Source organism: Molothrus ater, chromosome 11, assembly GCF_012460135.2.
Source record: "Molothrus ater isolate BHLD 08-10-18 breed brown headed cowbird chromosome 11, BPBGC_Mater_1.1, whole genome shotgun sequence".
Classification (NCBI taxonomy): domain Eukaryota; kingdom Metazoa; phylum Chordata; class Aves; order Passeriformes; family Icteridae; genus Molothrus; species Molothrus ater.
In genome coordinates this window covers 14,351,798-14,373,490 of record NC_050488.2, presented here as the reverse complement: position 1 = coordinate 14,373,490, position 21,693 = coordinate 14,351,798, and the positions used below count along the sequence as shown (strand labels likewise).

The 21,693-nt window shown below is 39.8% G+C and overlaps 2 protein-coding genes across 3 annotated transcripts in view; one reads left to right on the top strand and one right to left on the bottom strand.

Annotated features, from left to right (window-relative positions):
• Positions 1–13,071, bottom strand: part of ATXN7 (ataxin 7) — an 86,731-nt gene extending 73,660 nt beyond the window's left edge. Inside the window, exon 1 of one of the 2 annotated variants that reach the window (XM_036390839.2) lies at positions 12,997–13,071. The gene's annotated coding sequence lies outside the window, so the exon portion shown is untranslated. Of the gene's footprint in view, positions 1–7,856; positions 7,929–12,996 lie in introns of those variants that run through there. The other variant, XM_036390841.1, reaches the window with a different exon arrangement.
• THOC7 (THO complex subunit 7) lies at positions 13,023–21,227 on the top strand. The gene is made up of 8 exons (XM_036390842.2): positions 13,023–13,228; positions 13,554–13,671; positions 14,452–14,579; positions 14,932–15,018; positions 15,790–15,847; positions 18,857–18,923; positions 19,048–19,117; positions 20,332–21,227. The coding sequence occupies exons 1-8, from the start codon at positions 13,210–13,212 to the stop codon at positions 20,397–20,399; spliced, it is 615 nt and encodes a 204-aa protein (XP_036246735.1). The 5' UTR covers positions 13,023–13,209; the 3' UTR covers positions 20,400–21,227.
• The last annotated feature ends 466 nt before the right edge of the window (positions 21,228–21,693 follow it).

Sequence of the window (21,693 nt, the reverse complement as noted above, 5' to 3'; positions counted from 1 at the left end):
GGAAATGCTAATGGTCTTTTTCATTATAAACATGTGAAAATATAGAACTAATTAAATCTTTGGGCGGTTTTTCTTGTGGTTTGGGTTTTTTATTATTCTGCAGCTAAAGCACCTTTATTTTCAAAAATCTGTAGTTTTCTACAGTTAAAACTAGAATTTAATAAATTAAAAGCTTGTTGCTAGGTTTGTATTAAGCAAAAATCAAGATATTTTGATTTTCAGTTATTCTTCCTTAGGGCAAAAATATCCTGCAGAATTTCTGCAAAGCACTTAGAGCTGGTAGTTAATACAATATGCAAAATAAAAGTAAGTAATTTCTTTATGTTTGAAACTGAAAGCCAAAACATGATCTTAAGCATATCTCTGTACATCCAGAATTACTTCAGATCTTTCCAAAGAGATTCTTGGGATTTGCACATAGATAAACAAGACTGTAATTTGGCATGGTATTTGAAACCAGAGATCAATAAAATGTATAGACTAATCCTGGGTTTGAACTGTGATTTTATGATAACAACAGCTTTCTTATCAAGCAGCATTCATCTCATGAAGTGCAATCAGCCCTACACAGCAAGGGGTGAGAAACCGTTGCTCATTTGCTTGAGTGCTTCTGCCTTTTCCAACAGCAACTTTCTATCAAAATGTTTAGCAGTGAGGAGTTAGGGAGGCAAACAGCACCTACACCAAGAGTGAGAAAGAAAAAACTTAAAGCCCATCCTATTTTATAGAGCAGAGACACAGAGAATCAAGAGACAGACAGCTACCAAATATGAAGGAAGGGAAATACCTGTGTAATGATGGGGAAAAGCTTAGAAATTGAGGAAGGATGGACACTGCAAAGGGAGGATGGGATGCAGGGAGTAGGGTGGAAGACACAAGGTCTGAAGCAAAAAAGAGAACTATTTCTCCTTCAACACTTGCTCATAAAGACTGTAGGGAAGTCCTCACTCAATTAAATGAAATTACAATCACACATTTTTCCACTTCTATTATCTGTGACTGCACTTTGGTCAATCTATTTTACTCTTTGAAACTGAATTTAGTGAAAAACTGGTATTTCTTCCATTATAAACAAACTTATTTATGTTAATCTAGGACACAGTCGTGCTGATATAAAAGAAATCTCTTCCATATTGTCAGCATTACTAAAGCTCTCCTTTTTGAATATTTCACTTCAATATTTTCTATAATTTTTTTCCTTTTTTTTTTTTCTTCCTTCATAGTATCTTTGTCACAGTTCAGAAGGGAAAGAAGCAAAAGTGGCACTTTTATTGCTGTCCAACACCATAAAAATTTCAGCTGGAGAAGCCAATCAGTGCAGGCACCAAGCCCAGCATCCATCCCAGAACGAATCTTCCCTTTGCCTACCAGTGACTGCCACCTAGAGCCAGAGTGCACCAAGCAGGACAGAAAGAAATGTTACAGCAACAACAGGAACGTCAGCCTCAGCCAAAAGAAAAATACAAACCAAGAACTCACACTCTAGAAAGTTACATCCAACTGAAAAGATTAAATTAGTTAGGTTTCTCTTCTTAACATGCCTTCTGAATAACGAGCATTTGGCCCATGTCTCCCTGTTTTTCTCTGAAAACTGCTATTTTGTTACACATATTTAAGTTACATATGTGGGAAAATATATATAAAATAGCATTATACTGCTTTTCAAGTAAATCCTGTGTTTCATTTTATTTGCTAAGAAATGTGCTGGGCCACGCTAAGAAACTGACTACAGAATCTCATCATTAGCTGAAGATGCAACAGTGACATTTCAAAGACTACCTGTGTTAAAATGCTGACAAGGCTTTAACATTCATGACATTGGTGATATTAATAAGACAAGAAATGTCTTTTTAGTGGCATGAAAGTTAATTAAAAAACCCTAATATTTTCATTTGAAGAAATACACTCATACTCACCCAAATTTACCAGTGGCTTGAATGTCTACCAAAGCCCACCCAAGCAAACAGCTGCTGACACACTATAAGCTTAACACATATTTATAAACTGTATTAATTCATAGCTGCTTATTATACTGTGTAAAATCATATCTTTTTCTAACTACTACTTATGTAACTATTAATAAGGTGCCTAAATCTCAAGCATTAGTCAAACAACTACAAGATACTCTTTAACAGAATAAAAGGAAGGATTTTTTTGTTATCATTTACCTGCAGAATATAATAATTTGCATTTTAAAATATTCCCAGTAGCAGTTCCCTTCTCTGCGAATTATACACTGCTGCAAAAGCAAAGCTATGTGAGTGTTAGCATATTCTTTAGCTATTAAAATAATTTATTAGCTATGACTAATAATGCCTTGTGAAGAAATCAGTTCTCCAGTTTCCTCACTCTGCTGCTCATGGACAGGCAGACTGGTAACAGAGCATTAGAAAAACAGAGGATTTCTTCTCACATTTATCATTCCATTAGAAACACAACCTCCAGGTTCCATAGTGTCCCTCCTTTTACTGCTTGTCCCACTAAGAAATTAATTTTTCCCAAGGGGATACATGTTTACAGATAAAATGAAATTAAATGGAATTACAAACCTCACTGTTGAACACAGCTACCTACATATGAACTAAATGTCAAGCTGTAGTTACTGAAATCAACAGTTTGAATGCAGCCAGCTGGAAAAATTGCTCATTCAGATCCACACTCAGGACATACTTTCCCCCACAAGGCACTCCACGAATCCCCATCATTCTTCCAAGCAGAATAACAACTCTGCAACTGGCCTAGATGCAACACTGCAGCAGAGAAGAATATTTAAACAGAAAGATGACAGGGACTCACTGTAGAATTGTCCTGGAGGATGACATGAAAGAACTGCCAAAAAACCCAAACCCGTTGAAAAACACAACCTCTCCTTGACAACTACCACAGCTTTTCTTACAGATACAACAAATTCCACTTGAAACAGAACTGATGAACAGGTCACAGAGCTGGAGAATAGCTTTCAGCATGATCCTGTTAAAATGTCTCCAGTTAGAGATCTGTTAACCAAAGGAGAGACACAAGGAACCTCCAAAGGTCAGCCAGTCCCTCCCTCAGCCCCAAGGCACGATAACTAAGCTACCTGGTGGGAACAACACAAGGAATCAAACCTGTTCTTAAAGGCCTGGGGCAATGGATAAGCCATTGTCCCACGGGTGATTATTCCAGCCTTTCAATACTTCCACTAGAGAACTGTGTTTGTCTGTGATCAATCTTCATTGCTTGAATGTGACCTATTTGTTCCTCCACCTGCCACAGCCCCCTGCTTTGCAATGCCCTTCAACAGATCTGTGTTCCCACCCCCTGAGTCCCCTCTTTTTTACCATAAGGAATTTTGTAAGGAATTGCATTCTTGTGGCAGGCTCACATTGTTTATGCATTCTGGTTTTTTAAATCTTCAAGCAACTGCACTGGCATCTCCACACCTCCTCTTTCTTAATTTCATTCAATACAGACCTGATGTCCTCCATGTCTGCAGTTAATGAATACTTTATTTCAAAACTAAAGCAGATCAAGCAGACCTATTTTCACAAACTCAGAATCCTTATTATTATATAGATTTACTTTGGTTTTTTTTGTCTAAGTTTAGGAAGCTCAGCTAGAACACAGCATGCACCTCTACCCTATGCAGTGATTTTACATATAAGTAAAACAAATAAAAACATAGATGATATTCCTATCACTTTAAAAATTCAAGTCCTGCTCATGAGTTAATAAAATGTCACTATTATGGTGGGAGCACAAATATAAAAAAGAGGTTGGCCCTCCTGCCCTGCAACAAAACCATGCAATTCCCCATTATTATCAGAGATGGTGCTCAAAGAACAGCTGTGGAAAACCAGAAACACAGAAAAATACTCAGCAACTGGCAAGAAAGAAAAAGTCATAAATTTATCAGAAAGCTTCAAGGTAAATCTTCACAAAATATGACCACATGAAAGTGAGGTTTTTCTTTTCTATATCCTCCAGTACTCTATTTATGTGTGTAAAGTCTCAATAGTTATGTTTTCACTTCCTGAAGTATTTCTTTTTCTAAGGCAAATATCACTCTTAAGCTTTAAATTCTCTGATGACAACAGACAACTGTATCTCATATCAACATTGCTCTCGATGAGACACTTGCCTGGGAAGATCTTTGACTCCAGAGATCATGGAATTTCCAATTACTCCTCCCTCCTTTCTCAACCAAAGGATAATGGAGCATAGCCAAGTCTGGGCCCTGCTGACAACTGGATTAGTACAAACCATTCCTTTAACTGCACTCACACATAGTTAAGGTGATATTTTCCTATTTCTTTGTAAAAAAAAAAATTGCATTTTGTTGTGAATTGCTGTACATTTCTTAACCACAACACACGGTGCTGTATCCTATCCACCTCCCAGAAGGTGCCCTGTGCTAGGGCTGCCTGTTACTTATTTTTCCCCAAGCCATGACAGTTATTGCAGCTGCTTAAAAGACACCACCTGCACAGAAGCCAGCAGAGAACAATTGCTTATTCGAAGACAACTTAACTTTTAGAAGCCTTTGTAAAGAAGCAACACATTCTCACAGCATCCAACTCAAAAAGAAGATGCAGAGCAGCAATTTCGCTAACTGCTATTAGCAGAAAGAGAAGAAAATGCAGGTTGCAAAATGGCTGTCTTAGAGTTGAAACTCTGTGCCAAATTTAGTAGGCTAGTCCTAGAAAGACTGGGAGGCAATTATAAATTAAGATTTGATAAGAACAATCCGGTCGTTGGGAAATTCGTTACCTGTATTATCATCATAAGTCTACACTAACATTTGAGAGGATGAGTAAGGTTCAAAATCCCTTCAAGGGCTTGCAGGACCAGGAGAGACTTCTTTAAACATTTGAAAACAACAGCTCTTGAGCTATTTCCTTCCATTTGTTTGATGACATGAACTACAGTTACAGTCTGTCACTCCTTGTGCAAGCCTTTCACATAACAACAGGATAGAAAAGCTCCACCAGAAAATCTGACAATAAATATCCTCCTATTCCAATCCAGACAAAGTGACTGCAACTCAAGTGCAATTTGGGTACTTCTAAAATTGAATTTCAAACTAATGACATTAAAAAAAACTCCTATGTTTCATTTTAATATACACGTGCACAATTTTATTTCAGGATATGTTATTGTTCAACACCATCCTAACTTTTTTAAATATACACACACAGAGCAAAAACCACAAGCAGTTCTCAGAAATGAAAAAAAAACCAAACCACCAACTCATAACTGCCAAAGTGACACTGGAATGAAACTGAAGTGAAAATATTTAGCATGAGCCACAAAATCACAGGTGCATACTTATTAATAGCATGGCTTTGTTTTACTCTGATCTCCTACAAGCCAATCTTTATTAATCTAAGTTATAAAATCCAATTTATCTGCATTGCCTATTTTATTAGTTCAATTCTCTCTATGTATAATCAAAATTTAATTTTTTATTAAAATAAAAGCTAAAAGCAGAGGATCAAGAAGAATTTGTGGTTTTGAAGTATTCTGCACTAATGTTTCGCAAAATAAAAACATGCAACAAGTGAATCTGAATAATTGTTTATAAAACATTATAAGAAAAAGTTACCTTGTAACCTGCTTGAAATAAAACATTGCAAAAATAGATACACTGTTACCTACTTTCATAACTATTACTAAAAGAAATAACACTTTGGGCTTAATGTTTTGGGTACACATATAGCCACTTCCAAATCTCAAATGAAAATGTCCATGTATATATACATACATATGGATACACACATACTTTATAGATAATGTATTTTGTGTCCAATTCCTCTATTTCCTGGTGTTTGACATTAGCTTGTCTATTTACCTTTTGTAACTCACCAAAATATTTTATGAAGCAGATTATTTTATTCCATCATTTGTTGGGGTTTTTTTTTCCTGTTCCTTATACTTTTCAAGCTCAAATTCTATCCCTGATGGAAATAAAGTACAGAAATCACCAGGGAGAAATCACTTGTACATCTTTGAATAGAATCTGACCTGCAATGCAAAAATTATCTTGATTGCTCTTTTCTTGCACTTCTGAAATTACTGGTTTGCTCTTACGAATTACTCCCTTAAACACCTTAGTCCTCAGCCACTGAATATCTTTTGTGTTGGGTTTCACTGCTGTGTTCAGTCTATCATTCTGACAGCAACACCACCTTGTACTAGTCAACAGTGTGGTGATTACAAAATTCACTCTGATGGAAAGAATTATGGGCATTAATCCCCTCAGGAAGGAGGATAGCTGGGTTGAAGCCTCCCACACATGTGGTGAACAGTCCAGCAGATAACAGCTCTGCTAATGATGAAAAGGGAACCAGAACCACCACCACCTCCTGGGTTTTGAAAGCAAAGATTGACCTTTGCTCCCTTTTTGAAAGAAAGGGCTTATGATCCTAATTTCAAGAGAGCGTGAATCCAAAATGCTCCCTGGAGAAAGGTGCTTAGCCCTGGCAAGAGGCAGGATTTAAGCACATTCCTACTTCAGCTACTGCATAGAAAATGTGCAGATTCATCATCTCCTTCAAGCCTTTCTGGCTGGTATAATTTTAACAAAACACCAACAAATACTAAAGAATTTGGCTCCCCACCTTCATGGAAACATGACCCAACTGGCCTCAGGCAGACCAGCCTTCCCTTTTTGACCAGCTTGAGCCACAGCCTGCATTTGCCCCTTCTGGGTCTGACAGTCTCTGCTGGAAATGCCCAGTTATCCTCTCATCACATTTCTCTTGAAATATTTGTTTAAACCATCTGTTTAGACAGCATTTGAACCAAGTTTAGAAGCTACATTTGGCACAGCAAAAAAAGAAAGTGAAGAGAATATGCCATCTTCCTAAGGCCACAACTTCACTTTGGGGTTTTACGCTGTTTCCAGTCCTTATTGGGAGGCTAACAAAGTTCAGTGTTTTCACAGGATCACAGAATCATAGAACCACTGAATATTATAAGCTGGAAGAAACCCATAAGAATCATTGAACCCCAACTCCTGGCCCTGCTCAGGACACCCCAACAATCCCCCCTGTGCCTGAAAATATTGTCCAAACACTCCTTGAGCTCTGGCAGCTTTGGGGCCATGACCATTCCCTGGGGAGCCTGTTCCAGGGCCCAACCAGTGCCACCTGTATTTCATTCAACATTTTACAAACAAAAACCTGAGCAGGCATCACCCAAGCATGTAATCATGCCTCCAATTATTTCTCTTTCTCTGCTTGGACTTGTACCTCAGAAATTGGGAGTGAGAACGTGCGTCAGTGTATCATGTTCAATGGGAACAGTAAATTTTAGTGTGCTTGAATATTACCCACTGGCAGAGTTTCTCTATTACAAGAAAATAAACCATTAAATAATCCAAAGCAAAATAAAACCCCAATTTAAAACAAGAAGCAGATGTTTATCAATAGACCTGATACCCTTTCTCCATCTCCTGAGACAGAAGCCTTTCTTTCAACATCTCCACATGATGTAGCCAAGCTCAAAGCCTTGTAAAATTTCTATGCCTTCTTTTACAGTTTGGGGCTGCTTTTAAAAATTAAAGAAAACAAACTTAACCAACCAATTTTTTTAAACTTCAAAAAGCTGACTCAGAAGCTGTGCAATAGCTCTGATTCAGCTTTCTTAGCTGAGTCAAAGCATGTGGCCACGTGATTCAGAGAACACCGCTCTGAAGTCGGGCAGGAGCTCTTTCCAAAGGAGGAAATGCCTGGTTTCCCTTGCAAGCCTTGTGCAAAGTTTCCTCAGTAGCACTAACAGTTATTTATTTAAACTTGATACAAGTCAATATGATATTCACACCTCTCTTATTGTTCATCCAATGCTTCAAACCACGGTTAAATAAAAATATTTACCATTTGGCCCAATGCCAGCGAAGACAAATTCTTCTAAGTCAGTGGTAAAACCTCATTAAACATCCACATCTTCCTCTGAAAACCCTGGCACAGCACTGATCACTACCACAGCCATGAACTGAAGGACTGAGGAAGGAAAAAACAAAAATATGTTCTCTTTCCTTAGTAAAATAAAATAAAGTGAAAACATCCTACCAACAAATTAAGAGAATGCTAGATAATTGACTAATCCTCTGAAAAAACCTCCAAAATAATAAAGTCTGCTTTCTTACAAAACACATGAAACAGAATCCCAGAACAGCATGAAATGCCACCCCAAAATTACCTGAGTCACTTTAAATCACAGAATGCAGACATCATGTGGGATCTCCGAGCCACTGCACAGGCTGTAATATAGTGTTAATGATTTTTAAATTACAAGAAAATTCTAACCAGCTACTCTGTCCTGCAGTGGCTTCATGGCACAGAGCTTCTCAAGACACCTGTTAAAACACCTTGACTTTCTTGCTGTGTGGGAATCTCCCAAGTCCCTGGGAATGGGTATCATGACCCAGGGTGCCACTCCTGCTCATCCCACTCCTCAAACAGAGGCCCTTTTTGGCACACACACAGGACACACTTTCCTTTGCATCCCTGCACCTGAAAGCTCTGGCTCCTACACTTCCAGTATCGTGAAATTTCAAGCTGAGTTTGACAAGCTTTAATAAATTAGTCACAGATCATCCTAAAATGTACAATAATTGATCCTCAAGCTTCATAAATATTCAGTAGGATCTGGGTATGAAATTTGGAAAGCTGTTACATAATTCCTGTGAAGACAGCTGAAAGAGGACAATATCAGAATGCCACCTGTGTAATTGAGATTAACTAAGACACAGAGCCCTTACTTAGGAAAAAAATATTTCAAAAGACCATGCAGCACTATTTTATTTATGACTAAAATAAGCTTTTCTCCCTTCAGGAGAAAAATAGTAGTGATAAAATGTCTTTCTAATGAACAAAATATTTCCAGGACTAATATTTTTTAAGATGCTTCCATCAAAACTTCTGGAATTTTACAGGCTTCTTCCAGTTACAAAATAAAAAATAAAAAATTAAAATTAAGACCCATACTGTAGACCACAACTTGTGGTTACACTATTATGTGATAGGAGCCTGGTTTTTAAAGTATGGGATTAACAGTACATTTAATCAATCTTGGTACACAGGCAGTAGACAGCATAATTGATTACTGTTCACATAATAAAATGTTGCATTTTAAAATTATTGGTACTATCACTACAGTCAGAACAAGTATTTTCACCCTCCTTTTTCCCATTCTGCTGTAACTCTATGAAAATGGGCTGCCTCTGCAGAAACACAAGGGTCCATGTCAGGAAAGCTTTCTACAAGGCTAAGAACCACTCACTACTTTTTATACCTCAATCACTGGGGTGAAAGATTTCAGGTTTATCTGCCAAGAGTGACTATTTTAATATCTGCAGAATTAGACAGCCAGGGTCTTAGAATTCTTACAGAACAAGATGACAAGCTCTTGGAACACTGATGCTAATTTTCAGTAAATGCTGAAGCTACAGAAGACTGCAAAGAAAATAAAACTGTAGCATAATTTAAAATGAGAAAAACAGTCTGATAGGTTAGCTTGGTATCAGTCTTGCACAGAATTCTGGTATATAATCAACAGAAAGATAAAGGATGGTGGTAAAAAGTAATGCTAAACATAGACTTACAGAAAATAGGTCTCGCTAAATAAATTTGGTATGGCTTTCTGACAAGAATATAGGTTGGACTGGATAAAAATACCCTGCAGTTTCTGACCTACTATACTTAGATCTCTGTAAGATTTAGTGCTACACAAAAGTCTGATTTAGAAGTTAGTCAACATGAAGAAAGCCTGGAATCTAAAACCACCTCATAAATTATTAGGGAGGCTAAAGAAAAATATTTTAAATCCACCTTGTCAATAGTTAAAAACTGTTTTCTTAGCTCTTAAAAATCATAGCTCATTATAGCCTGGAATACTATAAAAAGCTTCTTCCCCTTTAACTTTTTGTGTGGTTGGGAAAAAAATCATATACACACAGAGTTAAAGAAAAAGGGAGGAGGAATACAGTCACTTTAAACTTTTGCTCTCATAGATTGTTTCTCAGGAAAGAAAACTTCAGCACTAACAGATTTCCTCAATAAAAAAAACATCAGTGCACTTAAAAGCCATATTTTCAGGAACAGAAAAAAAAAGTATACGTATGAAAAATCAAAGCCAGTTCCACACACGTGTAACATCTTGCAGTACTAAACTTACCTAGGTTACCTTACTTCTTGCATCCAGAGTCACCTGGAAACATTACAGAGGATTATTTAACACTTTTGACAAGGACAGATGTGCAACAAATTATTATGTATAAGCTGCTCCAGGGTCTTACCATATGGCACACATAAAAGAATTCAAGGAAAGAGAGAAAACTGTGTGACATTTTACCTTGGTTGAAAGCACACACAGGTACTTGTTCCAAAAGAGCTGGCACAGAGTCAGGTGCTATCCCCTGTGGAAGAACTTTTTCCTATTGTGTGAATCTCCACTACTGATGCTTTAGGGAAGGTCCAGAGCTACTCAGTGTTTCTGCTGGTCAGTTGAAGGATTATATAAAAGACTGTAGCTGATAGAATCTGCACAGAGTACCCAAAGTGGTGAAGGACAAATAAGTAAGAGTAAGTCAATCCTGTTCCAAAGATCTACACCATATATCACAGTGAATTAATGACAAAGACATGGCTGTATACAGCCCAGTGCAACACCCTCAGCACATGAGAAACGAGGGTTGTTTCACACTTAAAGATGAGGAATTCTACTTGGAAAGAGAGCAAAGCAAATCAAAAACTCCTAAGACACAATGAATCCTCAAATGCATATAGGAACCCAGAAAGCTGGAACTGGCTTCCCAAGCAAAAACATCCCATAGATATTTAATATGTCAAAATAAAGCAGGAGAGAGAACAGGCAGTTGCATCAATACCTAGCCTTAGTGAGATTCTTGATGATGTATTTACCAAGTTCTACTTGCATTCTAAAGGAGAAAAGTTAATCAACATTGATAATGCCTGAAAGCCCTGTCTTAAAAAGAAAAATAATGCCTTTGTACCCAAAGTTGTTCTTATGAGCTTAAGACCCAGAGCAAAAAATTTCATAGAAGCTCGTAATTAGTAACACATGAAGAATGGAACAAAAGTCACTAAATATTATAAACTAGTCATATGTACTGCTGTATTCTAAATTAATTACTCAAGGACTATCTATTTGTCATCTGGAGACCTTAATAAGACCAACTGATTAAGAGTGGAATGATGAACAAAAAGTGAGAAAAGATTGTATTGGATTAAATGACAGGAAATTACATGGAAGTTCTGAGATTATTAAATAAATAATTGTGGATTTTCACCTACAATAGTTTTCAGTTCTGACCAACTTCTCTCTGCGATAGGGCTCAGAAAATGTAAAGAGCTCAGAGGTGTAAGAAAAATATCATCTTGATTAAATGGGATGTTTCAAAATGCTTAAGACTTCCAAAAGGAAGTGAGTGGATAAAGAGGAAAGGCAATAACGGTACAAAATTTGCATAGAGAAGTTCAGCTAGGTCTCTCACCCTTTAGCAAAATACTAAGCTGTACCATAGTGACCAAAGCCTTAAGAAAAACAAAGATTTTAGTCAAATCAACTAAATAGCAACATATCAGAGTTCACAGAAGTGAGCACCTTCAGTACAGCTTACATAGTTCATGAATGCATGGCCCATTCTTTGGCCCAAACCTGGGTAACTGGATAGTTCGTTAGGTTTTCATATAAAATGATATTCCCCACCAATCACCTAAGAGTACATAAAAACTTCAAGAGCAGAAGCCACTTATCCAAGTTTCCCATATTGGAAACACTTTATTCCTAAAAGTTCTGGCGGAGTTTTAATGACCACTCCCAGTAATGCTTCCCTACTAGCACCTTCCAAAGGGCCTGATCAGTTGCCTATTGAAGACAAAGTACTGACTTGAAACAATCTACAAATCCGTAAAGAGCTGTTAAATGCCTCTATCCAGAACAAGAAAGCGCCTTTTAATCTCTCACAGCTCTAAAACCAGGAACTAACAGATTACAGCACATATTAACTTCGTTCTTTTCTCACCCTGATTTTCCCCATCACCCTAAAACTGTCAATGAATAGTGCTAAGCAGAAAAAGGCAGTGAGCCACTTAACTGTCCAAACCAAAATGAAGAGGGAATAGAAAGGTGTCAGGGTCTGGCAACGCCTCAGCTACTGTGATATACACTTCAGTAACATTACCAGCACTGCCCAAGCATCCAAGCCTATGGACCAAAAGCCTCAAACTCAACACATGGTAACACCTTAATATCTCTTTTCTCCAGATGCCTCTAGCCACTTTTTCCAGCATCAGCTTAGTTTGCCAGGACAGGAAGAAACAACTATTGTTCCTCTCTGCTGATCACAGTCAAACTCACCAGGAAACATCAGAATAATTTTTGGCACACCCCAGGCCCTACTGCTTGTCCTCCCAGCATCGAGTGGGGATGAGCCCAAGGGCAGCCAGGGGAGGCCACTCCAGCTCCCCGACACCTGCACCATGGGCACGTCCTCCACACCCTCACCAGGGAAAGGCACCGAAGAGCCAGCGCTCCCGCTCCATCACCCACAGGGGCTGGACAGCCGCCACAGGGGACCCCACCGCCCTCACAGTGCCATGTCAATGACACTGGGCACCGTGACGGGACCATCCGCCTGCCCGCTGGGTCATGGCCAGCACGGCGGGACCGTCCGCCCGCTCCCTTGTGCCATCGCCACCATCGCTGCCGGTGGGACGGCACCACCGCGGCCGTGCGGGACCCGGCGCGGGGAGCTCGGCACCACCGAGGGCGATGGTGACGGCACCCCGGGGAGGACACCCCGAGCCGGGGCCGTGGCGGGAGGGCAGGAGAGGCGCCCCCGACCCCGGCGGCCTCGATGGCGCGGGACCATGTGCCGGGGGCATGGCGGGGCGGCCGGGCGGGGGGCGGCGGGGCCGGTGCGGGTGGCGGGGGCGGGGAGGTGGAGCCTGGCTGCGGGACCGCCGCTTCCCTCCCCCGTCGGGCGCTCACCTGGCGGGGCCGCCCCTCGCCAGGGGGCCGGTTCCACGCGGGGCGCGGGGCTCGCCCGCCCGCCCTCCCCGGGCCGCGCGTTCGCCGCCCGCCGGCTCAGGCCCCAGCAGCCGCCGCCTCCCCCTCCATGGCCGCCGCTCTCGCCGGCTGCATTGTGGGAAGCTGACCTCACTAGCTGCTGCCGCCGCCCCGCCGGCTCCGGCACTCGCCGCCATGGGGGCCGTGACCGACGGTGAGACCTCCCTCCCTCCCTTTCTCCATCCCCCTCTCCTTCCTCCCGCCCCGCACCGCGACCCCCGCCGGGGTCCCCGCAGCGCCGCGCCCCCCGCCCGCCCTCCGGGGAGCGGCTGCCGCGGCGCCCGGGGCCGCTCACCCCGCAGACGGGCCTCCATCGCGGCCCCGGCCCCGCGGCCCTCCATGCTCCCCCGGCGCCGCGGCTCAGCGGATCTGCCCGCTCTGGCTCCGGGAATGGTTCCCTGAAGGGCCCGGAGAGCCCCGCGCGCGGCGCCGGGAGGCGGCGGCCATGGCGTGAGGGCTTAACGGGAGTTTTTCCCCAGATGAAGTTATCCGCAAGCGGCTGCTGATCGATGGCGATGGAGCTGGCGACGACAGGCGGATCAATTTGTTGGTGAAGAGTTTCATTAAGTGGTGCAATTCCGGATCTCAGGAGGAAGGGTATCTGTTGTTTTGCTTTGGTTTTTTAAGTCTTGGAACTGCTTAGCTTGCGTCTCAGTGGAAAGCAGGGCTCGATCCATTTGGAAAAGATCCGCGTTAAAATGCGCACAGCTGCTTTTCTTTGGCTCTGTGGTGTTTCCAGGACTAACGCCGAGGACTGTGCTGGGAGAGGAGGGCTACAGACGGGTCAGGAATCACTGAGGGCTGCGGGCTGTGTCCTGTAATCTGCCAGCACCGCTCGAATGCCCTCAGGATTGCTGTGCCTGCTGCGTGATCCAGCCGGGAGTCCCGCTCTTATAACAGGATCATGACTCGGATATTTTAGTTGGCAGTTGTGCGTTTGTTCTGTTAGGGAAGGGAAATACTGCTGGTATTTCTGCTGCTGTCGTTCTCTCTTTTTTTTAAGTCTAAATTAGTAAGGTACGAGTGACAGCCTTCTGTGGGGTCTCTGTTAGTAATGGATGTAAATTCCCTGAGATCACAATATTACCAGTGTGTAGACAGAGAAGCACTGCAGTATTAAAATACTAATTTGGTGGTCACAGAACCAACCCGAGATGGAAAATTTAAAAGCTCTTGGTCAAACTGCTCACTGCTTTAATACCCAATTTACACTGATAAGGACATGATGCTGGAATAATGTGTACAGTGCTTCTAACTGCACTTCCAAAAAATTATACACTGAATCTTTGAAGTATTTTCTTTATTGAATGGTTGTTATTTAGCTGTCCCTTAAGCTGCATGAAGTTGAGAGTAAATAAATGTCTTGTCTGCTTTCAGATACAGCCAGTACCAACGAATGCTGAGTACTTTATCACAGTGTGAATTTTCAATGGGAAAGACTCTTCTGGTGTATGACATGAACCTGAGAGAGATGGAAAATTATGAGAAAATCTATAAGGATATAGGTAAACACGAGAAAATGTTACTGGTTTCTGTTTTAGTGTTTCTCTTCTGAACAAGCTCAAGCCTGGTGAACATAATACATATATCTGATGACTGGTTTGGAGGTTTTTTGGGTTTGGTTTTTTTTCTTACTAGATAGCACTCATATATGTGCTATAAGCATCTTGTAATTACATAGATTGCATACAAACAAAAGCTTTTTTAACCTGTTGATGTGTATATAGTTTTTAAGTTGACGGAGCTAACAAGCCACCATGTCACAAACAACTCTTTTATAGTTTAAATTTTTATTTACATGTATTGCTTGAATTCAATATAACTCTATATCTTTCTCTTTCTTTTTTTTTCCTAAAGAAAATAGTATAGCTGCAGCCCATGAGAAGATCTCTGAATGCAAAAAACAAATCCTGCAAGCAAAAAGGATTCGAAAAAATCGCCAGGGTAAGGTGCCATATCTGTATTTACAGTGTTGGGCTTCATTGGTTTGTTATCTTTTACATTGTATTGGAAAATAGATTCTAAATTTTTGAATGTGCAAGGCATCATGATTACTGTATTCAGCCTGGTGGGGACAACTGACTACTGAAAGTTTTGGGTGGATGACACAGGCAAGATTGAACCAGATCTCAATGACATGCAGCATCAGGAAAACCTAAAACAGTGTTCTTTCTTAACACCTGTTTTAAGAGGTGTATTTTTTCCCTACTTTTAAAATTGTATACTCATAAATCATTGAAACCTGTAACACTTTAAAAGATGAGCAGTTGATTAGAAGCAAAAAATTATTTTTTCATGATAAATGAAATGCAAAAAATTTCAGAAGTATAACATGAAAGGTTTTAAGTACAACTGTTTGATCAATGCTGTGGATAATTTTGAACTCAACTGGAAATTAAAATAACCTTAACCAGTAGGAATATGGAGTTCTTACATCTTCACAAACATAGGTCTGAAGTGTTGGCCTTTTAATATGTTCTGTCCAGTCTGCAGCACAAATTTTTCCAGGTGAATGAGGTAGTTGTCATCTGTATGGTCTTCCTATCAGGAAATGGCTGTGTTAGTTACCTGTATAACCATAATATTATTCTTAATGTGTAATAGTTTTTTTAAAAAATCCTAAAAATAAAAAAAAAATCCATGCATAATTTTATACTAAATTTTATACTAAATATTTTCAGAAGTATTTAGATCAACTATTTAAATGTCTTTCAGAATATGATGCATTGGCCAAAGTCATACAGCATCACCCAGACAGACATGAAACATTGAAGTAAGTATAAAACTACATTAAATTATAATAGAGCAGTAAACTAGAAGTCACCAGACTTGACATTTCCTTGATTTCAGTTTGACTTTTCCTCACATTTATATAATTTCTTTGCCATGATAAAAACTTGCTTTTCTGTGCCCTTATGAGCTTTCCTTAATCTCCCATCTATATGGGTCGGAAGCATTGCTAATTGTTCTGTAGTTGAAATTTTTCCACTGAAAAATTAAGGTGAATAAGTGAACTGAGATGTAAATGCACATCTGATGTCAGTTTACCTGTGAGTTGCTCAGAAAAGGGAGATGGTGGGAAGTCCCTTAACTTGCACCTGCCAGATTCAGTAGTCACTCGAAATGCATAACACACAAGCAAGTAAGGTGGAATGGGAGAGCAGGAGAAAGCTCCTAGGGTTCTTTTTTTTTTTACATTTTCCTTCTGGTTGTTGTTCCTGCATGCCCAGTTATAAATGGCTGCGTGGTGTGCCACACATAACCTGCCCTGGCATGCAGGGCAGACCTACCTGTTGTCCAACTCATCCTGTGTGTAACTCACAGTGCTGCTTGTCACATTCTGGGTTTGCATCACTGTCTGTGCTTTTGGGGCAGTTGTGGGGGATTATTGAGCCATACAAACATTCCAGGATTTATTGCATCTATGAGTTTGTTGTTCTTAAACTGATTAAAGAGGTGGTGTGGGATTACTGTTCCCATGTAAGTGCAGCTGTGCACTTATCCCTCTTCCCACTTTCACTGAAATTGCCAGGGGAGGATGTCTTTTCATATTCAATAGCCTTTCATAGCAAATGGAACTGATTTGGTTATACTATTACCCCAATAATAGCATTTTTATAGCTATAAGCCACTCACAATATTTCACACATTTCTTTCTTGTATGTTGTTTTTCTGTGCCTTGATTTCATTACCCCAACTTTGATTATTACAGGCAATTCTCATGAGACTTGACTACTTCTTACTTCATTAGTCAGCATATGACATTTATCAAGTGAGGCTTTAATAAAGAACTACCAAAAATGCAGTTTCTCAGATAAGTCAATTAAGAATAGAAACAACTAAAGGAGAGAAGTTATGACTGCCCCACTCCTGGAAGTGTTCAAAGGCCAGTTTGGATGGGGCTCTGAGCAATCTGGTCCAGTGAAAGATGTCCCTCCCCATGGCAGGAGGTGTGAACTAGATGATCTTTATGGTCCTTTCCAGCCCAAACTATTCTATAATTCTGTGATAAATGATATTTTGTTATCTTAGAGGATGCTGGATTGTTTAGGCTTGGAGGGATTATCCTAAGTTTGCTTAACACATCCAAGCATAAGTTTTAAAGCAAAGCTAGAAAGGGTGGTGAGTTATAGCTGGTAAGGATGCAGTCTGTAGGAAAGTACACAGAAAATGATACAATGAACCAAAGGCCACCCTTAATTCAGAACAGAGGAAGCCTCACTAACAATGTCACACACTTCATGGAACTCTTAATCACTAAAAACACTCGAGAAAACTTCTTGTGAGAAGAAACAGAAGGGTTTCTTGCAAGAGTTACATTTACAGCTTTTGCAGGTTATCTGGAACAATAGGACAAAGTTTAGAAAAATACTTTCTTTGTGCTTTTAAGAGTCTGTTTTTTGGAACAAGGAGTCATACAGCACAAAGGAAGCTGTTAACAGCTTAGTCACAAGTAGTGCACAGGAGACAATTCAGGAAGTGATAGGAGCAGAAGTACTGAACAACACTGCCCACAGTGTAATTAGATTCTGTATCAGAAGAGCTGTTCAGAGAACCAAGAAATGACACAGTCTTAGAAAAAGAGATATAAAGGTAAGAAGGCTAAGCAAAGATTCTCTGGAATGTAAAGTAAAAGGAGTAAAATTCCAGATGTAGCTTGGATGTTACTAGAAAAAAAAAAGTCTGTCCTCTCACAGTCTGCTTACACCTGACAGCACAGTGTAAACAGCAAGATTTGGCCAAATGCAAGTTTTTCAGAAGCTAGAAACTAAATGCTTCCAAAATCAGTGTATGAGCCTATAAACTGAAGAAAGGAGTAATGTCACACACAACTCTCTCAGGTATTCCCATTGAGGTACCAAGCATGCTGGCCCAGAAAAAGACAACACCCTTGGGTAGCACTAAAATCACCTTTTCCCATCCACAGTGGGGTACTTAGGACTGGAGGGCTTTTTGTGGTTCCCTAGCCAGACTAGTTGCAGCAGCTGTCAATGGCTTCAGGAAAAAAAGGTTGATTTCCTTGCTGACCCCTCTGTGACTCTGCCTGCTAATTAATCAGGGATATCAGCCTCAATCCACTTCACCTTTAAATGAGCAGTTTGCTGTCATTGCATGGTGCATAAATTATGATAGGCATTAGAAGTAGAAGGACCAAACTGGAGGTATAGCTGTAAGAGCTGGTGCTCCATTCTCATTTGAAAGGTATGTTATGGTACCTGCTGTTCTTGGCCTCAAAAAGAGTTGGTCCATGGTGAGCTCAAGTGAGAGCAGAAAGTTCTTCCCCCAGACTGTGGTTGGGCACTGAACAGGCTCCCAAGGAAGTGGTCACAGCACCAATTCTGAGAGAGTTCAAGGAGCATTTGGACAATGCTCTCAGGCAAAGGGCATGACTCTTGGGGTATCCTGTGCAGGGCCAGGAATTGGAGTTGATGTTCCTTGTGGGTCTGTTCTGGCTCAGGATGTTCTAAGATTCTATGAATCTGCTTCTTTGACTTGTAGGGTCAAGTAAATAACATGTTGTGTCAGGACTGAATTGTTCCAAATGCCCAGGGTACAACTGTATTCCAGCTTGGAGGCCTGATTTTTTGTAAATATCGTGAAATTACAAGTTGAGAACATAATAGTTTAAAATTACATGAAGTGACCTTACCTCTAAATCATTTCACTTGTTTTGTTTACATAAACAGCATCTTTTAGAGTTCTTTCTCCTCTACTCAGAGCAAATCTGTTTTGCAAGAATTTTACAGAATTTTTTAAGAGTACTCTGACAATCTCTTTTCAGGCAGCTAGAAGCTTTGGGAAAAGAACTGCAAAATCTTTCTCACATTAAAGAAAATGTCGAAGATAAGGTAAGTTTTTCATAGAGATGGTTATATAATAATTTATTAGGAATACAATTAATGTAGAGTCTGCTATGGGTTGTTTGGCTGTACGTGCTCTCTGTTTCCTACAACATGTATTTTATCATTCCAGTTGGAGCTGAGAAGGAAGCAGTTCCATGTTCTCCTGAGCACCATCCATGAACTTCAGCAAACCCTGGAGAGTAAGTGCTGTTCTTTGGTAATAGGTATAACTGGGTTGTGTTTTAGCAGATCAAAAGGAATCACAGCTTCCAGCAGGGGGATGGCTCTGTGCAATTGAGGCTGGTGACCTCTTGCATTGGCACAATTTTTTCCCAGTAGTAGTCCAGAGCCTGAGACTGCTCTGAGCATTTTTTTCTTCTACAAGCTACCCACTGTGCCATTTCCTGACTAGCTTCAGGTTAATTTGTAGGCAGCAGAATTCTTTAAAATGTGAGGATGAAGAATAGCCATTTGAGGTGTTTTTTTGGTTTTTTTAAAACAGAAAGTATTTCTTACAGAGAGTTATTCTTGTGCTTATTTCCAAATTTCATTTTATAATTCCTATTTCAGTAGTTTTGAACATGTCACTACTACCATGGCATCATTTGAGGCTTTACTAAAAAGAAATTGAAATACAAGGAAGGTAAATGACAATCTACTCAGACTGTGAATCTGACAGAGCAGGGACTAAAACTGTCAGACACGAGAGCTAAATTCAGGAATTAGTTGTACTCATCTTTTCTCATACAAATACTTAATATTTTCAAATCAGCACTAACTTTTTGTGCTCCAATATGGGTAATATTGTTTTAAATATTTGCTGTAGATTTTCCCTGTCTTTCAAAGACAGAACAATTGGTACAGCCTCTGAGCATGACCTGATTAAATGCAGAGATGGCTCTAAGAGCAGACTTTCATTCTCTAAGGCCATCTAGATCTTCTTAAGCAGAATGAACTGTTAATCCTAGGTGCACTTTAGCAGAAGGTTATTGTTATTATGTGTTAATAACACTTGCTTAAGTACTACTCTTGAAAATGCATTTTCATGTGAATATATAGATTACTTTTCAGGATTTTGTGAAGGAAGTAGCAGTTAAGTGAAAAACACAGCTTCAGTATAAAATGAATAAACCATTAGCAGACAAGGAGAAAGAAGGGGTTAGAAGCAATCTGGTACCATTTGCTTCAATTGACACTATAGAATTTACCCCATATTTCCAGTAACAGCTGTTAGAGATAACATCCTTAAAAACTGAAGGATTATTTTGTTTGTTTGAACATAGCATTTTTTAGAGTGAGATACTCAACTACACATTTTAGGCAATCAAAATAAAATATTTAAGTGGGACAAAGTTCTGCAATATAGTCTATATATGACCAAGCATGTTTGACTAACAGTAATATTGAATTTTAGATGATGAAAAACTTTCAGAAGCTGAGGAATCACAAGAAACTCAGATGGAAGCAGAGGCCAAGCAGTAGATGTCATCTGAAGACTGACAATTACTAATTAAGAAAGTCCAAGTATCTTCACATTCTGTTGAAATCAACAGTAAGAGAGATGGAGCTGGAAATAGTTTTCTACTGCTTCTGTGAATTTTTCTACAAAAATACATTTTGCATATGTTTAATGGGAAAAGAGTTGCAGATGTTTGCAAGCAGGCACTCGGTGTTAATCCACAAACTTTGTAATTTGTGACAAATATACTTTGTTTCACAAAGGATGAAGCTTTTACACCATACTTGTGAACTAAGGTGTTTGTAAAACTTTGCCAATAAAAGGTGTTTTCACAGATTTTCCTATTTTTAGTAGGGGTTGAGCCTTATAATAAGGGCTTCTTTTTTTACATGGCATCAGACTGAGGGCAGGGCATCTTTTCATGAGTCCCAGCTTCCATACCCTGTTCTGGATGGGACCTAAATCTGAACTAAGTTGGCTCTTAGTTTTTTTAAGTTGCTGCCATTTAGAACTTACTGTGACTAGACTAGAATTTGATTGTTTCATATAAAATAAATTAGTTCTATAGAATTAATGCTTGTTAGGTGTTATGAAAAAACAAAAATTATACTGTACTAGCTTTAATTTTTTTCCTCAAAGTGATGCAAAGAACTGCAACAATCCAAGCCTTGCTCTGCTGTATTTGTTGTACCACATCAATAGTCGCATTTTGAAATGGCACATTTAAAACTTCAGTTTAAAAGCTTTGTTCTTGAAGAACCAGGAATCCAATCCCAGTACCATTTATAATCTGCTTCTGGATTTTGTCTGTCAATTGACTATTATCAAAATACATCATAATTTCTGAAACAGATGGTGGAACCCTTCTTTTCTCATGATGAAAAACTGAAGCAGTAGAGCAATAATCATGATGTTAAAGAATCAGAGATATTTTTGTTATTAGTAGGCAAAGTGGAATCTATCCATCCACCTGGATCAGCCTGCTGTCTGAGCAATCCATTGGGAAGTAACAAAAGTTTCAACCTTCCCCAAAAGAGAAGAGAATGGAATATGCTCTATATTTTGTAAGGTAGAGAGGAAGGAATAAGGGACAGTAGAAGGTCATGTTCTGAAAACACTAAAAGGAGCCTTCCAGTGGTTTGGGTAAAGGAAAACACTTTGGATCTCACTCAGACTGTGCCATAAGCATACCTGGTTCAGGTGAAATAACAATGTTACACGGATCAGAGCTGCTGTCTCACGGGGTGACAGCTGAGGGGGAGTTCCACAACTGAGACTTCAGACATTTATAACCTAGATGCTATGTAATTCCCACTC